The 27696-nt window shown below is 33.0% G+C and overlaps 2 protein-coding genes across 2 annotated transcripts in view; both read left to right on the top strand.

The window, feature by feature from the left end:
- Nucleotides 1-27696, top strand: part of LOC141394798 (uncharacterized) — a 161178-nt gene extending 133482 nt beyond the window's left edge. Inside the window, exons 3-4 of the mRNA XM_073969692.1 lie at nucleotides 13009-13161; nucleotides 23502-27696. Coding sequence (XP_073825793.1) covers nucleotides 24589-25548 — 960 coding nt within the window. The 5' untranslated portion in view covers nucleotides 13009-13161; nucleotides 23502-24588 and the 3' untranslated portion in view covers nucleotides 25549-27696. The remainder of the gene's footprint in view (nucleotides 1-13008; nucleotides 13162-23501) is intronic.
- LOC141392441 (protein eyes shut-like) lies at nucleotides 70-24066 on the top strand. Its single transcript, XM_073965381.1, has 4 exons — nucleotides 70-145; nucleotides 13009-13161; nucleotides 23502-23689; nucleotides 23749-24066. The coding sequence occupies exons 1-4, from the start codon at nucleotides 70-72 to the stop codon at nucleotides 24064-24066; spliced, it is 735 nt and encodes a 244-aa protein (XP_073821482.1).

The following is a 27696-nucleotide window of genomic DNA, read 5'->3' as shown; positions in this document are numbered from 1 at the left end:
AGATTTTTGGTCAGGAAAATCGATTCCTGAACCATTGTGCGACGCCCAACCTATATTTTAATCGCTCTTATGGGTGAACACGCGGCGCATGTTAGTTCGCTGCATTTAACGGCTGTCAAGGGCTGTTCTCCAGGTGACATCACGGGTAAGTCAGAGTCCCCTTGAGATGAAAAAAGGACCTAGACGAGTCTTGGACTTTGCCACTTTAAAGCCGGCCAGGACCGTTGCTTGATATATTTAGTTGCTCTTATTGGGTAGGTCAGAGCACCTTGAGATGAATAAAGGACCAAGATAAGTCTTGGGCTTTGCCATTTTAAACCCGATCTGAACCGTTGCTTGGTATATTTCATCCCCTACGTCACCCATATTGAATTCGATTCGACAATATTTGTCACTCTCTCTTTTAAAATCCTAATAATTACATCTGATTAATCCACAATTAAAAATACAATTCCTTTTCTCCCAATCTTCATATACTATAGTACAGAGCGAATACATTTACCCATGTACGTATTTCTTAATTTATAACAAATCCCAACAGGAATAAAAAAAACTTCCAACAAATGAAGTGTAAACTTTGATCAGACCATTAGTTGGCAAACGGTGTTATTTCAAGAGGGTTCAATATGAACGACGGAAACTCTTCAATGCTGTAACTCTATACAAATGTAAAACTAACAAGAAAAACAAAAATAAGCAAAATATATATAGAGGACAACACAACTACAACCACCCACAAATAACCCCCCAACACACACACATTACTAACTATTCTGTACAGCCCCTAGAAACACTATCAATTTTCTATCTGCATCTGACACCGATACTAAAGTCGACACCGGTGGTCATTGGAATGTTTTTTTTTATTCATACTGACATCATTTATTATTTAATACATTCACAGACATCCGACTCCCCGCTGGTGTTTTTCATTTGAATATTGATGGTGGTTTGGATGAAACGAACGGACGAATAACTGCATTGATCCACATAATGGGTGTTGGACAGCAGAGTAAACTTTCAATTTGTTTTTATGTGTTTTTATCACGGCACTAAGGAATATTGGGACTAAAAGTTTTTTTTGTTATTATAGTAACAAATTTCTGGGAAAAAAGATCATAATTTAAAATTTATATAAATTTATAAAAAAACATCTTTAAGTTCGGCCGGGCCAAACTTCTTATACCCTGCACCATACAATATTCGAACTAAAATTGAATAATAAGTTTAATTGTCCTGTTCACAATTGTAGATGGAGACGTTTTTCGACCACGGATACCCCAAATGGGCTATATATATCAAGGTGTGGAACTGTGTCGACAAATTTTTTGGTGTCAAGTTACAGATAGTTCGGCCAACTCATTCGACCAATTCATCGAAAAACCGAAAATCGAGAAGTACCGTTATATGAGGGAGAAATTTCGTGACCGTAGGGAAAATCAGATGTCAATTTACGGGTACTTCAGTCAAAAAAAAAAAAAAAAAAAAAAAAATTGCCTAAAACACTCAAAATATCGAAATCGGGTATTACCGTTATATGGGGGCTATACCGAAACATGGACCTATGTTACCATTTTTAGTGGAAGCACGAATGCAGGGAGCCTCAAATAGCAAACTACAACAAGTTCAGTTCAAATGTTTAGCTACCGTTGTTATGGGGGCTACACCAAAACATGGACCTATGTTGACATTTTTATTTTTGTGAAATTTCGTGACTGCAGGGAACCTCAAATGTCCAATAACAAGTCTTTCGGTCAAATCATGTTGGTTAAATTCTCGAAATACCGAAAATCGAGAGGTAACGTTATACAGAGGCTATGCGATACAAACGGAAAAACACGTAAGTGACAAAGTGACGAAGTTAGCAAAATTAACAATTTCCAGCGTACATTTTCAGTTGTTTGTTGCCGTTAACCCAATTATTTCACTGACAGGCACAACCAAAATAGTCAGCCTACACCATGAAAATATTTACTCTTTCGTGCAATGTAAGAATTTAACATGGGCGGAGTTTTTGGAACATTCGAGCCATTATCGAGAGAAGTGTGGATAATAAAAGTGTAACAAAGATCATAAAGACTGTAGGACGAGGGTCTATAAAGGGCAATCTAGTCCGAATGTAAGTTAGTTTTTCTGTTTAATCTGGCTCTGGGTTCCCCAGTTGCAGAAATGTGACTACTTCGATGGGCAGTTACCACAAAGCAGTGTGGTCATCGATCCTTGCCCTATAGAAATTTCACCGGCTGCACCATGACCAGCGTAGTTGAGCCAGTAGTTGACGCTCTTCAGTTGCGATAGATGGGGACTGTTATCCAAGGACCGCATTCACACGATGGTTGTTTATGGCAACTGCGACTGTATCTGTTTGTATGCTATCAACCTGCTTGATAGGTTTGCTGATCTAGGGGTTCTCCCTTGTAACATTGGACTCCTCTTTCTCGATCATAAAGATTGCTCCTGACATACCCACGTGGGATCTTATGGTTGATTAGGATGGCACGTACTGCAACGAGAGCATGCCATTGTGTTGCTGTACTGGACGAGTCTTTGACTCCTCATGCAGATGGTCCACTGAAGACATGAGAGGGAGCCTGTTGCAGCCCTCAGGGTGGCATTCTGACAGATTTGAACATTTATCCATCACGTTGCATTTATATTCGGGGATCACACAGGCGTCGCATAGCATTCCACTAACCGACCTATCGCTTTATATGTGTGTAAACAAATTTTCTTTATCTGCACTCCAACTGCGCAGGCTAGGCTATTGTGAATAGTGTGTGAATGGTGGAATTCTGTAACTCATTTTTTGAATTACCGACAAAAATCCGTCAAATTAAAACTCAAAATTATGAATGAAAATGAAAAACGTTTTTTCGATTCACCGACAAATGTCGGATAAATGTTGACAACACTGTTCCTATCAGTTTTGGTTGTTAACTTATCGACAAGTTTCGTAAATTTACCGACATTTGTCGGTGAATCGAAAAAACGTTTCAAACTTGGCCGGAAGGTTGTCTACCAATATCCCCAAACAGCGAAATCGGTTTGAACGATGCACGTTTGCTGGCATCTTCAATAGCGGAACTTCGAGAACGATGTAGGTGATTGACGACAGGTTGAGAACTTTGGTGAGATGCTTGACTCCATGCTCATATAGCTGTTTCAGCATTACCATGGAGATTCTAAAAGGGCCCAACTTTGTGTGGAATTTTGTGTGGAAGGTACCCGAAGAAGTGGACCGATATGGTCCATATTCGAAATTGATCTATGTCTGGTAGAAATTTGACGAGATGCAAAGCATGGACCAAATCGGTTACTCCCTTCAAGAGTTATCGTGCGCACAATTTTTCCGAACATTTTCGAACGTTTGGGGGAGGAGGTACCTGAAGGAGTGGACCGATATGGTCCATCTTCGAACTTAAACTAAGTTTGGGTAAAATTTGGTTGGAATTGGTAGATCCGTTTGAGAGTTATCGTGCGCACCAGCCAGACAGACGGACGGACAAGGCTAAATCGACTCCAAATTGTCAAAAACTAATTTCGTCCAAACATACTTGGGGTCTAAAACCGTTATTTCGATGAGACACATTTTTGGTCGTATCAAAATGTATATGAGGCAAAGTCAAAAAATTTAACATTGATGAAGCCAAGGTTTGTACTACTCAAGTGTACCACAAAATATGACCATAGTTGGACCAAATTAAGTGTTTTTGATCAAAGCTAAAAAATTTGACTAAAAAGGTTAATTTGCGCGGAACCTATGACCAAGTAAATTAATAAAAATAGGTAAAAGCAGAAGAATGCAAAATGAAGATTACACTTCTAATGTATCACTTTTTAACATTTTCACTGCATCCACCTGTTATTGAAGCTGACATTTTGAAGCCAGATTTTAGATGTTTTATGTAATTTTTATTTAACAGGGACGCGCATTCGGCTTTTTCTAAGAACCATCAATATGATTCAAGTACTAGCGATTACGCATAGTTTGATATGTATATTGACTATGTAGCCCACACAGCATCACAATAATCCACTGTGAAAGGCCAAAATTAAGTAGGATATTTTTTCGAAAAACCTTATTTTTGGGTACAGTATTTAGAATATCTTTTTGATTGTACTTCGACCCCAAGATATTTTAGTTTTTTGACGGTCCGGACCATATATATCAAAGATCGTGAAAATCAATCCACTAGAACGGCGAAAACAACAACTGCAAAACAAGTGAGCCAAGGCTTAAGTCGGGTCGGGGCCGACTATGTGATACACTACACCAAAATATTAAAATTGAGATATCTTAGCGCCTTTGAATGTCCTCGTTAGTACAGGACTACTTTATTGAAACGCATTTAACTCAAAAAAAAAAAAATAAAAAATAAAAAATAAAAAAAAAAATGAAAAAGTGGTATGCACACCAACCATCAATAGGCTTCTTTCTCTGTGAGACCCCCATCAATCCCCAAAATGTCGTGAGGACCCGATCAAAATTCCGACCTGTAGTATGATTGCACAAAATATGGAAAAAGAGATGCATTACCGACTATTGCGATATCTCTCTAGTTTGACCACCTATGACAACCTACTGCACATCGTTGTAAAGGTGATATTTTCTAGTTTCCTTGCCAGGTTCGTTTTGAAATAAAATGTTGACTTTTTCTTCAAATAAGTTTTTTGCTTCTTCACCCAAATCAACAACCCAAAATTTGGGGAGATCAGATTAAAATTGCGACCTGTAGCGTGATTGGAAGGTTTAGATGGCAGACGGACAGATGGACACACATAGCCAGATCGACTCAGCTCGTCGAGACATTCATTATGGTCTATATGGTAACATGGGGCGGTTGTGCCACCGCAGATTTTCTTTAAAACTACAAATGCTAAAAAAACCGTTAAAAGGAAAATTGTGAGTTTAGCGAAGATCTATCATATCCCAAAAGCTGGCATTTGTATCAAATATATGATTGATGATGCAAGCAGTTTTGTGTTTTTTAGGGTATTGCGAAAAAAGTTCATGGTAGGTATATTTTGTTACATCTGGTTTGCCTTTGGTGATATCCAAAATACATTTTATACCGTTAAAAGACAACTCCTAAAGAATAGAAATTCAAATAGTTTGTATTAAAAAATAATTATAAATGCCAAGATTATTCATATTGTGAAACAGGTTGGGGATGGGGCGCCTATACCAGGATGGCGTGGGGTGGGTTAATGTGTCGGGATTAACTTATATTGTTTATGTTATAGATATACCACACTATAATGTGAAATCAAAATCAAATATTATGCTACGTATCGTATTGACGTAATATTATATATTTTGTATCGAAATTCAACATACCAACTTTAATTGAATTCTTTTTGTCAATTTTAGTATAATTTTTGATTATTCAATATATAAAACGTCCCTTTATGGTAAAATTTTGATAATTAAGGAAGAAGTACGGTGAATGAATATTTAGAGTCCCTTTGCGTAGGCATCCACGTCGGTGGCAAAGCTGCCCCATGGGTGGGCGGCTTAGCCACTTTTTAGACATTTTGTAAATTCTCAAAAATTATATTTTAAAACCAAAATTATAAACATTTATTTATAAAAACTTATATCCAATATATGATTATATTTTTTCAAAAAATAATATTTGAAAAAACTTTAACGGTGTTGATTTAGAACATTTTGAACAAAAACATGGCACACATTCCTCATGCTACCATATATTTGTATGGGCCTACGACCATTATTTCGATGTGTTACAAACTTTTTGACCAAAAGCAACTTATACTCCCCACATAGTGGTGTAGGGTATAAACAGAAAACTGCTCGAAAAATGTTTTTGAAAATATCGCGGATTTAATCGCGTTTTCTGTGGATCGTGTGATGCTACATCCACGATTCTTAATGGATTTTACCGAAATAGTTTTAGATCGATGTATTTTTTCATGGTTGATAGTGAAATCGGATGCACATAAAAAGTGTATGCACTTTGTGTAAATTATAAGCGTTATAAATTCCCTCAATATATTTTTTTGTTTTTGATATAATATGCAAACCGCTGGACAGATTTGTATATTTTTGGTTTCATTTGAATCTTCGCAATGTTAAGAATATGCACATATTTTTAAAATATTTTTCCAATGCATAAACAGCTTAAATTTTATTAAAACAAATTGCAAGACAGCAAATTTTTTTGAATTCTTTCTTAATTTCCGCGAAAATTTACAACTTTTTCACTAAAGTAATGGGACCTCAGTAAACATAGAGTATGTAGGAAACCATAAATTAACACTGTTTCTCAATATAATGACTAGGGTTTTTATACGATTTTTTTTCTTATAAGCAGAATTGAAACTGTCATAAGTTTTGCGCGCAATAACCAAAATTAGTAGATTTGAGAATGGGAATTTTTTCTCAATCCACGTACCAAATATCTTTCATGTACCCTAAAAAAACATTTTAATTTTTTCAAGTGAAATATTAAAAAAATTTGACTTTTCCTCATATACCCTCGTTAGCCTAAAGGCTAAAGGTATAAAAAGAAGTAAATGGGGGCCAAGTCAGGGCTGCATGGCGGATAATCCATCAATTCCAAGTTTTCGCCGGTTGAAAAAGTGCTGATTTGAATCGATGTCTGAGAGTTTGCACAATTTTGGGCAATGCAATGTTTTCTCTTGTTCGTTTTTCGAATTTCTCCCAAGACTTCAGGCAAAAAAATGTTGGTGTACCTTTCAGAATTGACAATTCTACGTTGCCAAATAAAAAAGGTGACCACTTACCTCGAAGTGCTTCTTCCACGAACAATTTGCGTTGGATTTTAAGCATCTTCGAAGACCGATATGGTCGATTGCTGTCTTGTTTCGGGGTCATATGCTTCGATCCATGATTCGTCACTTTGACAAGAGCCTTTTTGAGCTATTGTCAAATTGTGCTGGATCCAACAAATAGAAACTTTTTACGGGCAGGTGTTCATACCTTATCGACTGTATGCTGATTGAAGAAAATGCCCAAGAATGCTTCTATCTCACGGTATTTCACATGATGATCTTGAATTATCAGTTCACGCACGGCATCAATGTTTTCGTTTCTGAGCGAGAGTCGACCACGATTGATTTCATTAAACCAGTTTTTAACAGTGATATAGTACTTAATATTTTATTTCATCCAGGCGCTTTCGTCGTGACGAAAATCCATTTTTTCATTAATTAATTTTTTTGCAAAGTGATTTTTTTCAAGTCACTGTAAACAACGCAACACATGATCGCACGTCAAACCGAACTGAGTACGTTTATGATAAAGAATATCAGACTTTCCAAAAGAAATGTCAGATTGTGTCACATAGTGATGCCAAAGCCAGAAATTTATACAGTTACCCTCGTAGTTTCACGATGTGTCCTCAGTTTACTCAACTAACTTTTATAAATATAATTTAAATCTCCATTAAAACCATAAAAAAAATATTTTCATTAAACCATATACAATATAAATTGGATTTTTCATTACAGTTATTTTTGTAGTTGTGGTTGTAGCTGTTGTTTTTGCACTTAAAAAATAATATTTTTAGCTTTAAACCAATTTTCTCATTGCACAATTTTTTTTATGGTAAATTAATTAAAATGGACACATTTGTTTCGAGAATATGTCAGGCTGAACACCTTTTCTTTGGTAATGCTGTTGTTTTTTTTTTTAACAACATGACATTTTAAATGTCATGTTAGCTTGGTTATTGATGAAAATTGACACTAAAAATCACTCTCATGACAAGTGGTTGATTTCAGTTTAATTAAATTTTCACCATTTTGTTGAACATACAAAACAAAAAGAAGAAATAACATTTAAGTGAATTTGAACAAAGCTTTCAAATTGCTAAATTGAAAAAATAAAAATAATTCTTAATATAAAATGTCAAAGTGATGTAGAATAAAATAAATTTGCAAATAAACTAATGGGAATCATAGTTATGCTAAATGATATTCACTAAAAAAGACACACTATTTTTAACTTTTAAAAAGAGGATTTATACATAATAAATGTGTAAAATGAAAATAGTTGATGTCAAACTCAATAAAGAGAAATATAAATTGATTGACAAATAATGACAAAGGTGAATTGGTTTCTTTTATAAATTTCAAATACGAAAAAAGAAGTAAAAGTCAATATCAGGGCAATAATGAATAAAAATTCCGTGCGGCATTTTTTCCCTTTCCCAAATTTCACAATTTTTTATTTCCGTATTTATGTCCAAAAAGATAAAATTTTTGACGATTATGCGAGAATATTCCATAATTAGGTGATTCTAGTAGTTTCCTGTCTCCTATTATAGCTCCTTAACTGAACTAAACCACCACAAATCGTTTCCTAGTTTGTCAATTAATTTCCCATGTAATTTCTCGAAAACAAAAGAAAATACATTTCTAACAAAAGAATTGAAAAAGTTCGCATAATTCTTTGAAATCTCATTGTCTGCTTTGCATTTTAATTTGCCAATGTTGCTTCTTTTGACTAAACATCCGCCAGCCAGCACTATTAGTGGCAGCATGTGCGTTAATCTGATTATGCTCACCAACGGCGTTACTAAATGTCTTTGAAAATGAGGCCATACCTTGTGGTGACAAATAAGATTAGACTTGTCCTTCGATTATCTTTAGATTGCAGAAAATTGCATTCAATTAAATTAGACAATGCGAATCCGACTATGTTCATAATAGAGGCTATTTACACACATTTGCTTTGAAGGAAAATGCACTATTGGCGTATACATTACAATGACAGGAATGTTAATTATACGCCTAGAAGGTAAATTGCTATTTCGCAGAAACTATAACAGATATTGTGTTGATTGTTGTTTAGGTACGTAGGATTGTTGCCTTTAAGAACCGTTTCAATAAATTAGCGTAGCCTTTACACGAAGTGAGCTATTTTATTTTTCCTCAGGTATTTAATTTTAGTGAAATTCCAATTTGAATGGACTAGAATTTTAGGGAACAACATGGAAAGTTATTTTTTTACAGAAAGATGCCCAAGAGCAGGAATGAATACAGAAATTCATTTAGGGGGAGAGGGGGTCACTAGGACACTTTTTTTTAAAATTATTGAAATTACATGGACATACTAATTACATATAGTTTTTAACATAAATGGACTTTTCTTTTAAATTTAGTTTTTATAATGTTTTTATTTGAGTTTTTTGAAAACCCCAGGAGTATTTTTCTTTTTAAATTTAAGAATTTTTTTTGGAAATCAATTTTTTTTTTTAATTTTTTGTATTTTTATGATTTTTTTTAAAGTGTTATCTGTCAAAAAAAATGTTTTTTGTATTTTTATGGGGCTTTAAAGCGTTATCTGTCGAAAAAAAATTATGAAAATATCCCTATCCCTAACTAAAAGTTACAGAGTTTTGAACAGAATCACTGTGCGGCATTGAGACCGGCCGGGCCGAACTTTTTTACCCTCCACCATGAAATGTGTTGAAGTGAAGAGGAACAATTGGTATCCTTTCGTAAATGATAGTACTAAGCTTTTCCTCTTATTCCTTGCAGCAGCAGAATATCTTAACTGACACTACTCCCTCATATGGGTTGTCACCATTGTTCTTTTCAAAACATGGACCAATATTTCCATTTTTCAGAATGAAGCTTGTGTATCCAAAATACAAACAATTGGTAATTCAAACAATTGGGAAATAAATGCCGGACATACATACATACATGGATAGTTGTTTGCGAGTAAGAGTTCTATCTTCTGGGACACGTAATACCAAGTAACAACTAAGATATTCAAAAAAGCTTAAATGTGGGAAACCTTTAATTAGGGCTAATGTTTTGTACCTTTAGCGAAGACTAAATACCAAATTTCAGTTATTTCGTTGAATAATGTGGATAAAACTTTCAAAAATACTTGCAAATGTACTGTTCTATGGGGGCTGTATGAAGACATCGCCCTATCGGCATTGTAACATGTCTTCTGGTGGAAGTTTGTATAACCTAAACGAAGGCCAAATACCAAATTTCAGACATTTCGGTGGGATATTGACGCAAAATCTTCAAAATGCAGAAAATTGGGAGGGACCGTTCTATGTGGGCTATATGAAGACGTGGAACCATGCCAAAAAATTACAGGTAGAAAGTTTTGTACCCCCAATGAAGACTAAATACCAAATTGTTAATCGTTTCGGCGGGATATTGAGGGCACAAATACCGAAAAACGGGAGGTGGAAAGTTTTATACCGCGAACGAAGACTAATTACCTAATTTCCCCCATTGCGGTGGGATATTGAGGCCCCAACCTTCATAATACCGAAAATCCGGAGGCTCCGTTATATGGGGGACCTATGTCGACGATTTTTGGTGGAGAAGTTTCGTGAGAACCTCAAATGTCAAATTATAGCTAGTTTGGCTAAAAATTGTAGCTAAAATCCTCAAAATCGGGAGGTATTGTTATGTATATGGGGGCTATACAAAATTCGTCAGCCGATATAACCCATTGGCAAGAGCAGGGGATTGACCACAGACCACAGGTCATTGGATTTTTACGACCATCGTACGCTCAATTATTGCCTATGGAGCTTTGGTGTGGTGGAATGCTTCGAGCAATACATCGTATTTACGTGAGTTAAATAATGTCCAAGGAGCGACATAAATCCTAATCAACAGTGAGACGAACAATATTCCACAATTCCTAATCAACGGTGAGACGAAGAGTATTCCACAATTCCTCAATATGTCACTTGATTTCAATGCGATCCTACAAGTACTTATATATGTATGACCACAAATGAATTTCAAGCCAATAAATGTACACAAATCTGTGGAGGTTTACATCGTTGGCTCTAAAATGGAATCAGGAGTAGGTGTCTATAGCGTTACCCTCTGCCTACGACTCTTAAGATGAATGAAGACAGTAAAATGTCTATATACAGTTGAACCTCGATTATCCGTGAATCGATTATCCGGGAACCTCCATTATCCGTGATAGAAAAGAAATGATGGACTGTTTCCCATTTCTTCTATTTTTCGTTATAAACTTCATTACCCGGGAGTAAAAACACACTTTCCAATTAATTTGATTAAGCAAACAAAAGGTAAAGAAACGAAAACTGGAAATTCTCGCGTATTACACAATTTGGGTATTTATGGTATCACAAAAACCATGGTACAAAGTCAATTCAGATGAATCTGATGATGATGATATTATGTATCCTTCTAAAATTTGGTGGATTACCGTAATAAATTTAATAAAAATTGCAGATTTTCATATTATTGTACAATATTATGCCATTTTTACTTAAAAAATATGTTCAAAAACTACATAAAAGCATTGCCTCCATTATCCGGGAAAATCGATTATCCGTAATGCCTCCGGTCTCGACCATCACGGATAATCGAGGTCCGACTGTATATAATAATAATAATTGTTCCACACACATCACATACGGGACATGGGCTTCTTCTCTCATTAACTCAATAATATGGAACCTACAGTTTATCGCCGAGTCCGAACGGCGTGTCTTAAGACACCACTTGTAGAGAAGTTTTACATGACTGAAAAACTCAGGAAGTGTCGCCTACATTACTGTGTGGTGTTTTGCCACCTTCGAAAATGTTGGTGTTGACTAGTCGGGGAAATGTACCCACCACCTGTGCATACCATTGCACCACGGTGGAACCCAAAAGGTAAAATATAAAATGTCTTCCAAGCAGAAATCTGTGCAATCATCTTCATCAATCATCAATCTTTGCACCTTTTGGTGTCTATCTTTGTCGATAGTCAAGGGGACCCTAAATCACTCAACTTCTACTCTATCAAGGCTGCGGCAGTTTTCAATTCCAAGACTTCCTTAAGGAACTTAAAATCAATCGCGGCCTTGTGTTAGGTTTACCGTCATGACAACATGGAAGGACATCAAAATGGCTAGCCGTGGTTCGGATTCACCTGATGTATAATGAATATTTTGATCAAGGTAAACCTGTGTGTTTTCATGATTTTTCTTGAAGACGGCAAGTCGAAATGAGGCTAAAGATGTTGTAGCAGAGCGAATTCTTTACAACATTTTCCTTAGTCTCATTTCGATATGACTTGCCGTCTCCAAGCAAAATCTTGAAGACCTAAAAAACCTAAAAATGTGAACTTTGACCGCGATTTATTTTTTTTGTTTTTGTTTTGTGATTTTTCACATCTATGAACATTGTAGTTTCAGAAACCGCAAAACCTTCCCAAGTCAAAGCCCCTTCCATTTAAAGTTGGTTCAGGCGCGCCGTATAGGTTGTTATGACGTCTTTCACAGTTAGTTGTTGACATTGGCTAAACAATAATTTCTGTGTCAAATTCAAGTGCGCAATATAAATCATCATTTTATAATTTGCTTTTCAAATATCCCTACATCGCCATTAGTATAGGACTTTATTTAACTTACTATAGTACCCAGACATCTCCCTAACACTCACCATAACCTTCCGTCTCATTAAAAAGAAAGTTAACCTAAGAAAACTTTCTAACTACCAACCTAATTTTAAATTGAAAATTCTCTAAAAAGCAATTGTCTAATATTGTCGTGTATACCGTTTATATCATGTCATGAAATGTTATAAATTGTTAAATTAAATTTAATTACAAAGGATCACATTTCAATTGCTTAAATAACAAACCAACAGTGGCTAGACAATACAAATCTTTTCACCTTCCATTGTGTAGCGATTAAAATTTAATACAAAACAAACTCACGCCTCGTATGCCTTCCTTCCAACAAATAACACGCGAAGAAAAAATCTCATTTCAGGTGTTTTAATATTTTATGATGTCAATTTTCCAGAAAATGTCTTCCTTTTCTTCGACACCATTATCTTTGTCTGGCTGGCTGATTGACTGGCGAATGCGTTGTCTCTGATTCTGGTAACCCTCTGCGGGAAAACAATTATTGTCATTAAAACCGAACAAAAAATAATAAAAAGACAACAACATATTCTTCTTCCTTTTTTAACATTGTTCTTATCCTTTTATCCCACTTTTTTTCTTTTTTTCAGGTGCAAATTGTGAGGAGAATGTCGATGAGTGTATGTCAAATCCATGCCAGAATGGTGGACATTGTCGTGACCGTAATAACGGTTACACATGTACATGTCAACCGGGCTATTTGGGTGATCATTGTGAGGTAGATGTGGCTGTTTGTGAAACGGGTGAGTACTGGGCACCTGCAATGACGACAATAATGACGACGATGTTGACGTACTAAAGAAACTCAAAATAAACATGGAAAAGAGTTATTTTGGCCACAAGAAAATAACACAAAAGGGGTTTTAGTTAAGGCACCGTGGTAAAGGAGATTTAATGGTGTGGTCTTTAAAATAATACTAAAGACTTTGATAGTCGTTGAAGAATAATTTCATAAAAATGCACGCCTTTGATAGTCCTTAAAAAATAATGTCATACAAATTCACTCCTTGATAAAATAATTCAATAAAATGCACGTCTTTGATAGTAATTGAAAAATAATTCAATAAAAATCCTCGCCTTTAATAGTCCGTGAAAAATAATTTCATAAAAATTCACGCCTTTGATAGTCCTTAAAAAATAATTCAATAAAAATCCACGCCTTTGATAGTCCTTGACAAATAATTTCATACAAATCCAAGCCTTTGATAGTCCTTGAATTTTTTTTCATAAAAATCTACGCCTTCAATAGTCCTTGAAAAATAATTCAATCAAAATTGTCGCCTTTGATAGTCCTTGAAAAATAATTCAATAAAAATAATACTAAAGACTTTGATAGTCGTTGAAGAATAATTTCATAAAAATGCACGCCTTTGATAGTCCTTAAAAAATAATGTCATACAAATTCACTCCTTGATAAAATAATTCAATAAAATGCACGTCTTTGATAGTAATTGAAAAATAATTCAATAAAAATCCTCGCCTTTAATAGTCCGTGAAAAATAATTTCATAAAAATTCACGCCTTTGATAGTCCTTAAAAAATAATTCAATAAAAATCCACGCCTTTGATAGTCCTTGACAAATAATTTCATACAAATCCAAGCCTTTGATAGTCCTTGAATTTTTTTTCATAAAAATCTACGCCTTCAATAGTCCTTGAAAAATAATTCAATCAAAATTGTCGCCTTTGATAGTCCTTGAAAAATAATTCAATAAAAATCGTCGCATTTGATAGTCCCTAAAAATAATAATACAAAAATCCACGCCTTTGATAGACCTTGAAAAATTATTTCATAAAAATCCACGCCCTTGATAGTCCTTAAAAATAATAATATAAAAATCCACGCCCTTGATAGTCTTAAAAAATAATAATACGAAAATCCACGCCTTTGATAGTCCTTGAAAAATAATTTCATAAAAATCCACGCCCTTGATAGTCCTTGAAAAATAATTTCAAACAAATCCACGCCTTTGATAGTCCTTGAAAAATAATTTCATACAAATCCACCCCTTGATAGTCCTTGAAAAATAATTTCATAAAAATCCACTCCTTTAATAGTCCTTGAAAAATAATATCATAAAAATCCACACCTTTGATAGTCCATTAAAAAATAATTTCATAAAAATCCACGCCTTTGATAGAACTTGAAAAATAATTTCATAAAAATCCCCACCTTTAATAGTTCTTGAAAAATAATTTCATAAAAATCCACACCTTTGATAGTCCTTAAAAAATAATTTCATAAAAATCCAAGCCTTTGATAGTCCTTGAAAAATAATTTCATAAAAATCGACGCCTATGATAGTCCTTGAAAAATAATTTCATAAAAATCCACCCCTTTGATAGTCCTTGAAAAATAATTTTATAAAAATCCACGCCTTTGATAGTCCTTGAAAAATAATTTCTTAAAAATCCACGCCTATGATACTCCTTAAAAAATAATTTCATAAAAATCCACTCCTTTTATAGTCCTTGAAAAACAATTTCAAAAAAATTCTCGCCTTTGATTGTCCTTGAAAAATAATTTCATAAAAATCCACGCCTATGATAGTCCTTGAAAAAAAAATTTCATAAAAATCCAAAATTGATAGTCCTTAAAAATAATTTCATAAAAATCAACGCCTTTTATAGTCCTTGAAAAATAATTTCTTAAAAATCCACGCCTATGATAGTCCTTGAAAAATAATTTCATAAAAATCCACACCATTGATAGTCCATTGAAAAATAATTTCATAAAAATCCACGCCTTTGATAGACCTTGAAAAATAATTTCATAAAAATCCACACCTTTAATAGTTCTTGAAAAATAATTTCATAAAAATCCAAGCCTTTGATAGTCCTTGAAAAATAATTTCATAAAAATCCACGCATATGATAGTCCTTGAAAAATAATTTCATAAAAATCCACGCCTTTGATAGTCCTTGAAAAATAATTTTATAAAAATTCACGCCTTTGATAATAATACGAAAATCCACGCCTTTGATAGTCCTTGAAAAATTATTTCATAAAAATCCACGCCCTTGATAGTCCTTGAAAAATAATTTCCTAAAAATCCACGCCTTTGATAGTCATTGAAAAATAATTTCATAAAAATCCACTGCTTTGATAGTCCTTGAAAAATAATTTCAAACAAATCCACGCCTTTGATAGTCCTTGAAAAATAATTTCATACAAATCCACGCCTTTGATAGTCCTTGAAAAATAATTTCATAAAAATCCACTCCTTTAATAGTCCTTGAAAAATAATATCATAAAAATCCACACCTTTGATAGTCCATTAAAAAATAATTTCATAAAAATCCACGCCTTTGATAGACCTTGAAAAATAATTTCATAAAAATCCACGCCTATGATAGTCCTTGAAAAATAATTTCATAAAAATCCACGCCTTTGATAGTCCTTGAAAAATAATTTTATAAAAATCCACGCTTGATAGTCCTTGAAAAATAATTTCTTAAAAATCCGCGCCTATGATAGTCCTTAAAAAATAATTTCATAAAAATCCACTCCTTTTATAGTCCTTGAAAAACAATTTCAAAAAAATTCTCGCCTTTGATAGTCCTTAAAAATAATTTCATAAAAATTCACGCCTTTGATAGTGTTTGCAAAATAATTTCATAAAAATCCAAAATTGATAGTCCTTAAAAATAATTTCATAAAAATCCAATCATTTGATAGTCCTTGAAAAATAATATCATAAAAGTCTACGTCTTTGATAGTCCTTGAAAAATAATATCATAAAAATCCACACCATTGATAGTCCATTGAAAAATAATTTCCTTGAAAAATAATTTTATAAAAATCCTCGCCTTTGATAGTCCTTGAAAAATAATTTTATAAAAATCCTCGCCTTTGATAGTCCTTGAAAAATAATTTCTTAAAAATCCACGCCTATGAAGTCCTTAAAAAATAATTTCATAAAAATCCACTCCTTTCATAGTCCTTGAAAAATAATTTCATAAAAATCCACGCCTATGATAGTCCTTGAAAAATAATTTCATAAAAATCCAAAATTGATAGTCCTTAAAAATAATTTCATAAAAATCAACGCCTTTTGTAGTCCTTGAAAAATAATTTCTTAAAAATCCACGCCTATGATTGTCCTTGAAAAATAATTTTATAAAAATCCACACCATTGATAGTCCATTGAAAAATAATTTCATAAAAATCCACGCCTTTGATAGACCTTGAAAAATAATTTCATAAAAATCCACACCTTTAATAGTTCTTGAAAAATAATTTCATAGTCCTTGAAAAATAATTTTATAAAAATCCACGCCTTTGATAGTCCTTGAAAAATAATTTCTTAAAAATCCACGCCTGATAGTCCTTAAAAAATAATTTCATAAAAATCCACTCCTTTATAGTCCTTGAAAAACAATTTCAAAAAAATTCTCGCCTTTGATTGTCCTTGAAAAATAATTTCATAAAAATCTACGCCTATGATAGTCCTTGAAAAATAATTTCATAAAAATCCAAAATTGATAGTCCTTAAAAATAATTTCATAAAAATCAAGGCCTTTTATAGTCCTTGAAAAATAATTTCTTAAAAATCCACACCATTGATAGTCCATTGAAAAATAATTTCATAAAAATCCACGCCTTTGATAGACATTGAAAAATAATTTCATAAAAATCCACACCTTTAATAGTTCTTGAAAAATAATTTCATAAAAATCCACGCCTTTGATAGTCCTTAAAAAATAATTTCATAAAAATCCAAGCCTTTGATAGTCCTTAAAAAATAATTTCATAAAAATCCACGCCTATGATAGTCCTTGAAAAATAATTTCATAAAAATCCACACCATTGATAGTCCATTGAAAAATAATTTCATAAAAATCCACGCCTTTGATAGACCATCAAAAATAATTTCATAAAAATCCAAGCCTTTGATAGTCCTTAAAAAATAATTTCATAAAAATCCACGCCTATGATAGTCCTTGAAAAATAATTTCATAAAAATCCACGCCTTTGATAGTCCTTGAAAAATAATTTTATAAAAATCCACGCCTTTGATAATAATACGAAAATCCACGCCTTTGATAGTCCTTGAAAAATTATTTCATAAAAATCCACGCCCTTGATAGTCCTTGAAAAATAATTTCCTAAAAATCCACTCCTTTGATAGTCATTGAAAAATAATTTCATAAAAATCCACTGCGTTGATAAATAATTTCAAACAAATCCACGCCTTTGATAGTCCTTGAAAAATAATTTCATACAAATCCACGCCTTTGATAGTCCTTGAAAAATAATTTCATAAAAATCCACTCCTTTAATAGTCCTTGAAAAATAATATCATAAAAATCCACACCTTTGATAGTCCATTAAAAAATAATTTCATAAAAATCCACGCCTTTGATAGACCTTATATATAAAAATCAACGCCTTTTATAGTCCTTGAAAAATAATTTCTTAAAAATCCACACCATTGATAGTCCATTGAAAAATAATTTCATAAAAATCCACGCCTTTGATAGACCTTCAAAAATAATTTCATAAAAATCCAAGCCTTTGATAGTCCTTGAAAAATAATTTCATAAAAATCCACGCCTATGATAGTCCTTGAAAAATAATTTCATAAAAATCCACGCCTTTGATAGTCCTTGAAAAATAATTTCATACAAATCCACGCCTTTGATAGTCCTTGAAAAATAATTTCATAAAAATCCACTCCTTTAATAGTCCTTGAAAAATAATATCATAAAAATCCACACCTTTGATAGTCCATTAAAAAATAATTTCATAAAAATCCACGCCTTTGATAGACCTTGAAAAATAATTTCATAAAAATCCACACTTCAATAGTTCTTGAAAAATAATTTCATAAAAATCCACGCCTTTGATAGTCCTTAAAAAATAATTTCATAAAAATCCAAGCCTTTGATAGTCCTTGAAAAATAATGTCATAAAAATCCACGCCTATGATAGTCCTTGAAAAATAATTTCATAAAAATCCACGCCTTTGATAGTCCTTGAAAAATAATTTTATAAAAATCCACGCTTGATTGTCCTTGAAAAATAATTTCTTAAAAATCCGCGCCTATGATAGTCCTTAAAAAATAATTTCATAAAAATCTACTCCTTTTATAGTCCTTGAAAAACAATTTCAAAAAAATTCTCGCCTTTGATTGTCCTTGAAAAATAATTTCATAAAAATTCACGCCTTTGATAGTGTTTGAAAAATAATTTCATAAAAATCCAAAATTGATAGTCCTTAAAAATAATTTCATAAAAATCCACGCAATTGATAGTCCTTGAAAAATAATATCATAAAAGTCTACGTCTTTGATAGTCCTTGAAAAATAATATCATAAAAATCCACACCATGTGACCGTGTTTTTGGACGGGTTTATACTTTCATATAAGTATATAAACTCTGCTGGATTTCATAGTAAATATATTTTTAATGAAGAAGGCTTTGGAAGTTTCCTACGTCATAAAAGTTTTCGTTCTGAAAAAAAATATGGGGGATTCGATTTGAAACTTTAAAACTGAACAGAACAAAATTAAAGAAAATATTTGAAATTTAAAAAAAAATATCAATTTGAGCAATAAATCCTTTGCACGGCCATGGTTTCTATTTTGGATGGGTGAAAATATCCTTTTATTGAAATCCTTGCTGTTTTACGATTAACATTCAATTTGAATAAGGCTGAAATTCATAAATTGTGGTCAAATACTATTTCTGTGCTGATTTCCTGAAAATTTAATCTGTAGAAGCATAAATCGAACGGTCCAACCAATTTAAATTCCTAAATGAATTTCGAAGGAAAATTTCAATTATTGTGAGAATTCAAGAATCAAACATTTTAAGAAGATACAATTATCAAAATCAAAAAAAATACATCCAATAGGAATTAATTTTGAAATGAAGCCAGTAATCAGGTTGTAATATTTATCAAGAATTCGAATACGCAGTATATTTTAATAATCAGAAGTTCACCACAAGAAGGCACCGATTCGTTTTTGTTTTCTTTTTTTCAATTTATAAAAAAAACAATAATATTTTATGAAAGATTGTTAATGTTGCAGCAAGATCAACAAGCGCTTGTCGACGAAGCTACAAATTAGTGATTGTAAGTAATAATTCATACACTTTTTTTTCGTATATACATATGTATCGTTTATAAATAGTATAATTATTAATATTATTACGCGACATAACCACTACGTATTTTTTTTTTTTCTTTTTTGAGATAATATTGAAATTAAAAAGAATCAAATAGAATATTCCACGCTCTTCTAGTATTTAAAATTTTCTATTAATTTTGTACCAATTTTAATCGTTGTTTGTTTTAAAGCTTTTTTTTAATATACAATGTTTAAAATTTAAGATTACATCTTATTCCGTTTAGACCATAAAGTAACTCTACGAAATTGAAGGCATAGGTGTTTAGAATTATTGTGGGCTGACAGAAACACAGTCGGCAAGGTTGGGTGGGTCATCCGAAGTCTATGTAGAATCAACAACACCTTAGATTCTAATGATCCTTTATATTAGTTTTGTCCATAGCTGCGTATGATTAATATATAGCTACCAAAAATTTTAATTTTACTGTAACTGGTTGAGGCCTATTCCTTCAGACAAGAACACCCCCCAAACACTGAGCACGGCCGGAATAATTGGTAGCATTGGTAGGGACTCGTGAGGATCGTTACAACCATTGATAGTCCATTGAAAAATAATTTTATAAAAATCCACGCCTTTGACAGTCCTTGAAAAATAATTTCTTAAAAATCCACGCCTATGATAGTCCTTAAAAAATAATTTCATAAAAATCCACTCCTTTTATAGTCCTTGAAAAACAATTTCAAAAAAATTCTCGCCTTTGATTGTCCTTGAAAAATAATTTCATAAAAATCCACGCCTATGATAGTCCTTGAAAAATAATTTCATAAAAATCAAAATTGATAGTCCTTAAAAATAATTTCATAAAAATCAACGCCTTTTATAGTCCTTGAAAAATAATTTCTTAAAAATCCACGCCTATGATAGTCCTTAAAAAATAATTTCATAAAAATCCACTCCTTTTATAGTCCTTGAAAAACAATTTAAAAAAAAATTCTCGCCTTTGATTGTCCTTGAAAAATAATTTCATAAAAATTCACGCCTTTGATAGTGTTTGAAAAATAATTGCATAAAAATCCAAAATTGATAGTCCTTAAAAATAATTTCATAAAAATCCACGCATTTGATAGTCCTTGAAAAATAATATCATAAAAGTCTACGTCTTTGATAGTCCTTGAAAAATAATATCATAAAAATCCACACAATTGATAGTCCATTGAAAAATAATTTCATAAAAATCCACGCCTTTGATAGTCCTTGAAAAACAATTTCATAAAAATCCACACCTTTAATAGTTCTTGAAAAATAATTTCATAAAAATCCACGCCTTTGATAGTCCTTAAAAAATAATTTCATAAAAATCCAAGCCATTGATAGTCCTTAAAAAATAATTTCATAAAAATCCACGCCTATGATAGTCCTTGAAAAATAATTTCATAAAAATCCACACCATTGATAGTCCATTGAAAAATAATTTCATAAAAATCCACGCCTTTGATAGACCTTCAAAAATAATTTCATAAAAATCCAAGCCTTTGATAGTCCTTGAAAAATAATTTCATAAAAATCCACTCCTATGATAGTCCTTGAAAAATAATTTCATAAAAATCCACGCCTTTAATAGTCCTTGAAAAATAATTTTATAAAAATCCACGCCTTTGATAATAATACGAAAATCCACGCCTTTGATAGTCCTTGAAAAATTATTTCATAAAAATCCACGCCCTTGATAGTCCTTGAAAAATAATTTCCTAAAAATCCACTCCTTTGATAGTCATTGAAAAATAATTTCATAAAAATCCACTGCTTTGATAGTCCTTGAAAAATAATTTCAAACAAATCCACGCCTTTGATAGTCCTTGAAAAATAATTTCATACAAATCCACGCTTTTGATAGTCCTTGAAAAATAATTTCATAAAAATCCACTCCTTTAATAGTCCTTGAAAAATAATATCATAAAAATCCACACCTTTGATAGTCCATTAAAAAATAATTTCATAAAAATCCACGCCTTTGATAGACCTTGAAAAATAATTTCATAAAAATCCACACCTTTAATAGTTCTTGAAAAATAATTTCATAAAAATCCACGCCTTTGATAGTCCTTAAAAAATAATTTCATAAAAATCCAAGCCTTTGATAGTCCTTGAAAAATAATTTCATAAAAATCCACGCCTATGATAGTCCTTGAAAAATAATTTCATAAAAATCCACGCCTTTGATAGTCCTTGAAAAATAATTTTATAAAAATCCACGCTTGATTGTCCTTGGAAAATAATTTCTTAAAAATCCGCGCCTATGATAGTCCTTAAAAAATAATTTCATAAAAATCCACTCCTTTTATAGTCCTTGAAAACCAATTTCAAAAAAATTCTCGCCTTTGATTGTCCTTGAAAAATAATTTCATAAAAATTCACGCCTTTGATAGTGTTTGAAAAATAATTTCATAAAAATCCAAAATTGATAGTCCTTAAAAATAATTTCATAAAATCCACGCATTTGATAGTCCTTGAAAAATAATATCATAAAAATCCACGCCTTTGATAGTCCTTGAAAAATAATTTCTTAAAAATCCACGCCTATGATAGTCCTTAAAAAATAATTTCATAAAAATCCACTCCTTTTATAGTCCTTGAAAAACAATTTCAAAAAAATTCTCGCCTTTGATTGTCCTTGAAAAATAATTTCATAACAATCCACGCCTATGATAGTCCTTGAAAAATAATTTCATAACAATCCACGCCTATGATAGTCCTTAAAAAATAATTTCATAAAAATCAACGCCTTTTATAGTCCTTGAAAAATAATTTCTTAAAAATCCACGCCTATGATAGTCCTTAAAAAATAATTTCATAAAAATCAACTCCTTTTATAGTCCTTGAAAAACAATTTCAAAAAAATTCTCGCCTTTGATTGAACTTGAAAAATAATTTCATAAAAATTCACGCCTTTGATAGTGTTTGAAAAATAATTGCATAAAAATCCAAAATTGATAGTCCTTAAAAATAATTTCATAAAAATCCACGCATTTGATAGTCCTTGAAAAATAATATCATAAAAGTCTACGTCTTTGATAGTCCTTGAAAAATAATATCATAAAAATCCACACCATTGATAGTCCATTGAAAAATAATTTCATAAAAATCCACGCCTTTGATAGTCCTTGAAAAACAATTTCATAAAAATCCACACCTTTAATAGTCCTTGAAAAATAATTTCATAAAAATCCACGCTTTTGATAGTCCTTAAAAAATAATTTCATAAAAATCGAAGCCTTTGATAGTCCTTGAAAAATAACTTTATAAAAATCCACGCCTTTTATAGTCCTTGAAAAATAATTTCATAAAAATCCACGCCTTTGATAGCCCTTGAGAAATTATTTCATAAAAATCCTCGCCTTAAATAGTCCTTGACAAATAATTTCATAAAAATCCTCTCCTTTGATATTCCTTGAAAAATAATTTCATAAAAATGCACGCCATTGATTGTCCCTGAAAAATAATTTCATAAAATCCACGCCATTGATAGTCCTTGAAAAATAATTAAAAATTAAGCCTTTAAAGTCCTTGAAAAATAATTTCATAAAAATCCACGCAGTAAAATTTCTTGAAAAATAATTTTAAAAAATCTAATCCTTTGATATTCCTAAAAATCCATTTTTTCACATATGATTGCCTCTCATTCATTGATTAATTTTCAATGTCTGATGCATATTTTTAGGGTTACACCAAATAAGCAGCCATTATCACATGTTTAGGTCTCAAGTTAATATTCCGAAACCAAAACTTTTGCAAATAAATTACAAAACCCATTCACCTTTCTAACCACTGTCGCCTTTGACACGACCACCAACCAACCGACCAACAATTAAAATATTTACCCATCACATTCTTATATTCTCACCAAAAACAATATTTTCTTATTATCTTTCAACACACACACATCATGTCATTGGCTTGATGACCCTCTTACGATGCTGCTGCAACAACAACAATCACCATCACAGGCACTGGTGCTCGTTGTCAAAATGATGGTGAATGTCTCGAAGGACCTGGTCTCGAATTCTATTGTGAATGCCCGCCCGGTTGGCATGGACGCATTTGTCAGGATGAAATTAACGAATGCGACTCATCACCTTGCCAAAATGGTGGCATGTGTGTGGACAAATTGACCAGTTATGTGCCTGTCCCATGGGTTATACGGGGACAAATTGCGAATAGGAAATCCAAATATGTGCTCATAATCCTTGCCAGAATAATGCTCTGTGTCTGATGGAGGAAGGAGTGCCGATGTGTTATTGTCTACCCGATTATCATGTTGAGAAATGTGAATATCAATACGATGAATGCCAATTGGGTCCACGTTGTATGAATGGTGGTGTTTGTATTGATGGTGTTGATACATTTTCATGCTCGTGTCCGCCACTGCTTACGGGTATGTTGTGTGAATGTCTAATGATTGGTGAAGATTCTTTGGATTGCAATTATACGGCACACTCCACAACGGCGCCACCCACAATGAAACCTAGACCAACACCGGAAATGACAACTGTGAAAATTCCATTGGAATAAACAATCCTATCGGGTGGAGATGGTGGAGAGGATGTATCCGATTCGACATCAAAGTCCCACAAAGAAGAAACAGAAGAAGAGGATGAAGACGACTTGAAGGGACATGATAAAACCAAAGGTCGAGGAGATGAAGAAGGGTAATCTGAGAAACCAATTACGAAACCCATTGGCAGTGGCACAGCTGAAGATGTAACACCCACCACTACCAGCAGCCATAGTATACATGGATCCACTTCTGCACAGCACAGCGGAGAGATTACTGCTACAACAGCCACACATTACGATGAGACAATTGGCAGTGAAGAAATATCCTCCACCGCCAAACCCATAACGCCCGGTCGTGGAGTAGATGAGTACACCACAATAGCTCTCTCCGGAGAATCTGCGGGTGGTAGTGAAGGTGCTACCAGTCAAAGCGATGAAGACCAAACGGGAATTTATGTCCACCCCACAAGACCGATATACACACAACATCACTATACCACAGTGGAGACAAGTATAGGCATTGAATATTCCACACCTATGTACACCTATGGCATGCCAACCTATTATCCAACTTTGGAAATCCCACATGTAACATACAAACCAGAAACTGACAGTCACATACGGCCATCAACCGATAGAACCGAAACAAAATCTTCCTCAGAAGAAGAGGGAGATCATGATTCCGATGCTGGAGGTGATCGTCTGCCAACAACGCCACGTTTTGTAATAAGACCGGAAATAGCCACCACAGCTGCACCTTTCTTTACCGAATACCCCGAAGTGGTGGTAACGACGAAATACATGGATTTAAGTCCCTCAGGTGGACATGCCTCCACAACACAATCGCCCATAAGAGGTCCCACGTACACTGTGACCACAATAAGTTCATCCTTTGATTATGAAACTATTGCAATGTCCACAATGTCTCCCGGAATATCTGTTACCGTTCACATACCCGAAAATCGCACTTATCACCCATACACACCGGTAACAACAGCGCCCTCAACATCCATATATCATCCGTTAACAACATATGTTAGTAAAACAGATTATGAGACTACACCCCATTATCAAGGACCACCGACATTACATCAACTGCCCCATCATCCGGATGCTCCGACAACAACAGGGCATTCTCTGTACGCGGAAGATCACCATTATCATGGTACCACAACAATGTCACCAGGATCCTCACCAACAACGTCTGCAACACACATAACCTCCCAACATTTGCCTGATGTGCCAATGACAACAACAACCGCCACAACTGCGTCCATATCAGGTCAGGCGGGAATGGCCACCACACAAGGTCCTCGAGTGGCAACCACCACCGAGTACAAGCAAATTATAACATATGTGCCACCAACAACTTACTCGGTACCCACATACAGACCATCTACATTTCCGCCTTCCGTAGCAGTGCCAACAACAATGCCACCAACAACGGCGCCACCACCATCACCGTATCCAACGGCATCGACTCTTGTACCCAGCTAAACATCACCAACATCAGCCGCACCCGCGTATGGTACACAAATTCCTGTTGTTTCTTCTAAATATCCTGTTACTGAGGCCAGTAGTGAAGAAGAGGAGAGTTCCAATACGGTGGGTACAGATTTGGGTGTACCAGCCTCAGGCGGCAGTACAGATATTGAAGCTCACACAGATTGTATAAAAATGGGTTGGTACAATGGCGGCACTTGCGTTACCACCTCTGAGGGATCAAGGGTAAGTTGAAAAAGTTTTTATATTCTTTAAATTAGACACAAAATCAGGGATCAACACATTTGAACTTTCATGGGGGCGATATATAGAAAAATTACTGTTCATAAAAGAGAGAAGCTTTTCGCACAGAAAAGTTCACCAAACGATGACTTTTCCTTTTGAAAAGTTAATCGACGATTTGTTTTCTTATTAACGATTAATTTCTTACTATTAATTATTTAATATTGAAAAGTTCATCGAAGATGACTTTTCCTATTGAAAAGCACATCGACGATGATTTTTTCCTATTGAAAAGTTCATCGTCAATGACTCTTCCTATTGAAATGTTCATCGACAATGACATTTCCTATTGAAAGGTTCATCGACAATGACTTTTCCTATTGAAAAGTTCCCCGACGATGACTTTTTCTACTGAAAAGTTTCCTATAGAAAAGTTCATCGACGATGACTTTTCCTATAGAAAAGTTCATCGACGATGACTTTTCCTATAGAAAAGTTCATCGACGATGACTTTTCCTATAGAAAAGTTCATCGACGATGACTTTTCCTATAGAAAAGTTCATCGAAGATGACTTTTCCTATTGAAAAGTTCATCGTCAATGACTCTTCCTATTGAAATGTTCATCGACAATGACATTTCCTATTGAAAAGTGCATCGACAATGACTTTTCCTATTGAAAAGTTCCCCGACGATGACTTTTTCTACTGAAAAGTTCGTCGACGATGACTTTTCCTATTTCCTATAGAAAAGTTCATCGACGATGACTTTTCCTATAGAAAAGTTCATCGACGATGACTTTTCCTATAGAAAAGTTCATCGACGATGACTTTTCCTATAGAAAAGTTCATCGACGATGACTTTTCCTATAGAAAAGTTGATCATGCAGCTGTGAAAAAAACTTTAATAATTTAAAACAAATTGTCTATTGAATTACAAATCATAAAATTACGTTTCTAAAGCAGGAGATTTGTACGTTGTTATGAATACAATGTTTTCCTTATTAGTCAAATAATAAAACTTTTTTTTAAATTTTCTGAATATATGTACGTGCATGTTAGACATTTAGATTGCTAGCAAATGCAATTTCCAAAATATTATGTATTTTAGCATGCATTGTTTCATGCGTATCTCTCTTTCTCTCTCTCTCTCTCTCTCTCTGAATCATATTTCTGGTTGTGATATTAATTATGCATTGTTTTTAATTGCATATAAAACTTATTTCATTTCAAACAATAAAGTTTCAAAAATATTGCTAATATTTGAATCAATGTTTGTTTGGACTTTTGTTCTAGCGTCCTGCAGCACGCACATCCAAACATTTTAGTTTTAGAAATAAAAATCAAAATGACCTGTCGAAATAAAAACACATTCAAATTTGATACAAAAATAAAGTTTTGTTTAACTTTTGTTTTAATTTTTTTTTCATTAAAAAGTATTTTTGTATATTTTGAACAAACCACAATCATGGTTCAATGAAATATGAAATTAATATCTAATATAATTTTATTGTAAAATTGAATACCATAAACGGGAAAATAGGTTGGTATTTCAGCAATAGTAAATTGGATGGTGTTTAAGCCAAAAATGTATTTATTAGGGCGAAGCAAAAAAACCCTCTACATGGCATATTATGGTGATCGGTGAACGTTTAACCGTGCCAACCGAGTGACCTTTATTTCCAAAATTTTCTGAAGGCTGCAATTATGGTCAAATCGATAAAAAACTTTACCAGTTGGCTGTTGTAGTTAAAAAACGAATCCTACAAAAATTTGTAAAATAGGATCGGATTTTTATAAGAATTCAATGTCAAAGTTAATATTTTGAGTTTTTTATATTTCCCATCAAAATATCAGTTTTTATATTTTTCTATATGCTTCAATCTATAAAATAGGTCAAATCCAAAAGAAAAAAAATAAAAA

The sequence above is a fragment of the Musca autumnalis genome, unplaced genomic scaffold, assembly GCF_047663935.1.
Source record: "Musca autumnalis isolate F117 unplaced genomic scaffold, ASM4766393v1 scaffold_2, whole genome shotgun sequence".
Taxonomy (NCBI): Eukaryota; Metazoa; Arthropoda; class Insecta; order Diptera; family Muscidae; genus Musca; species Musca autumnalis.
This window is presented reverse-complemented; position numbering and strand designations above follow the sequence as displayed.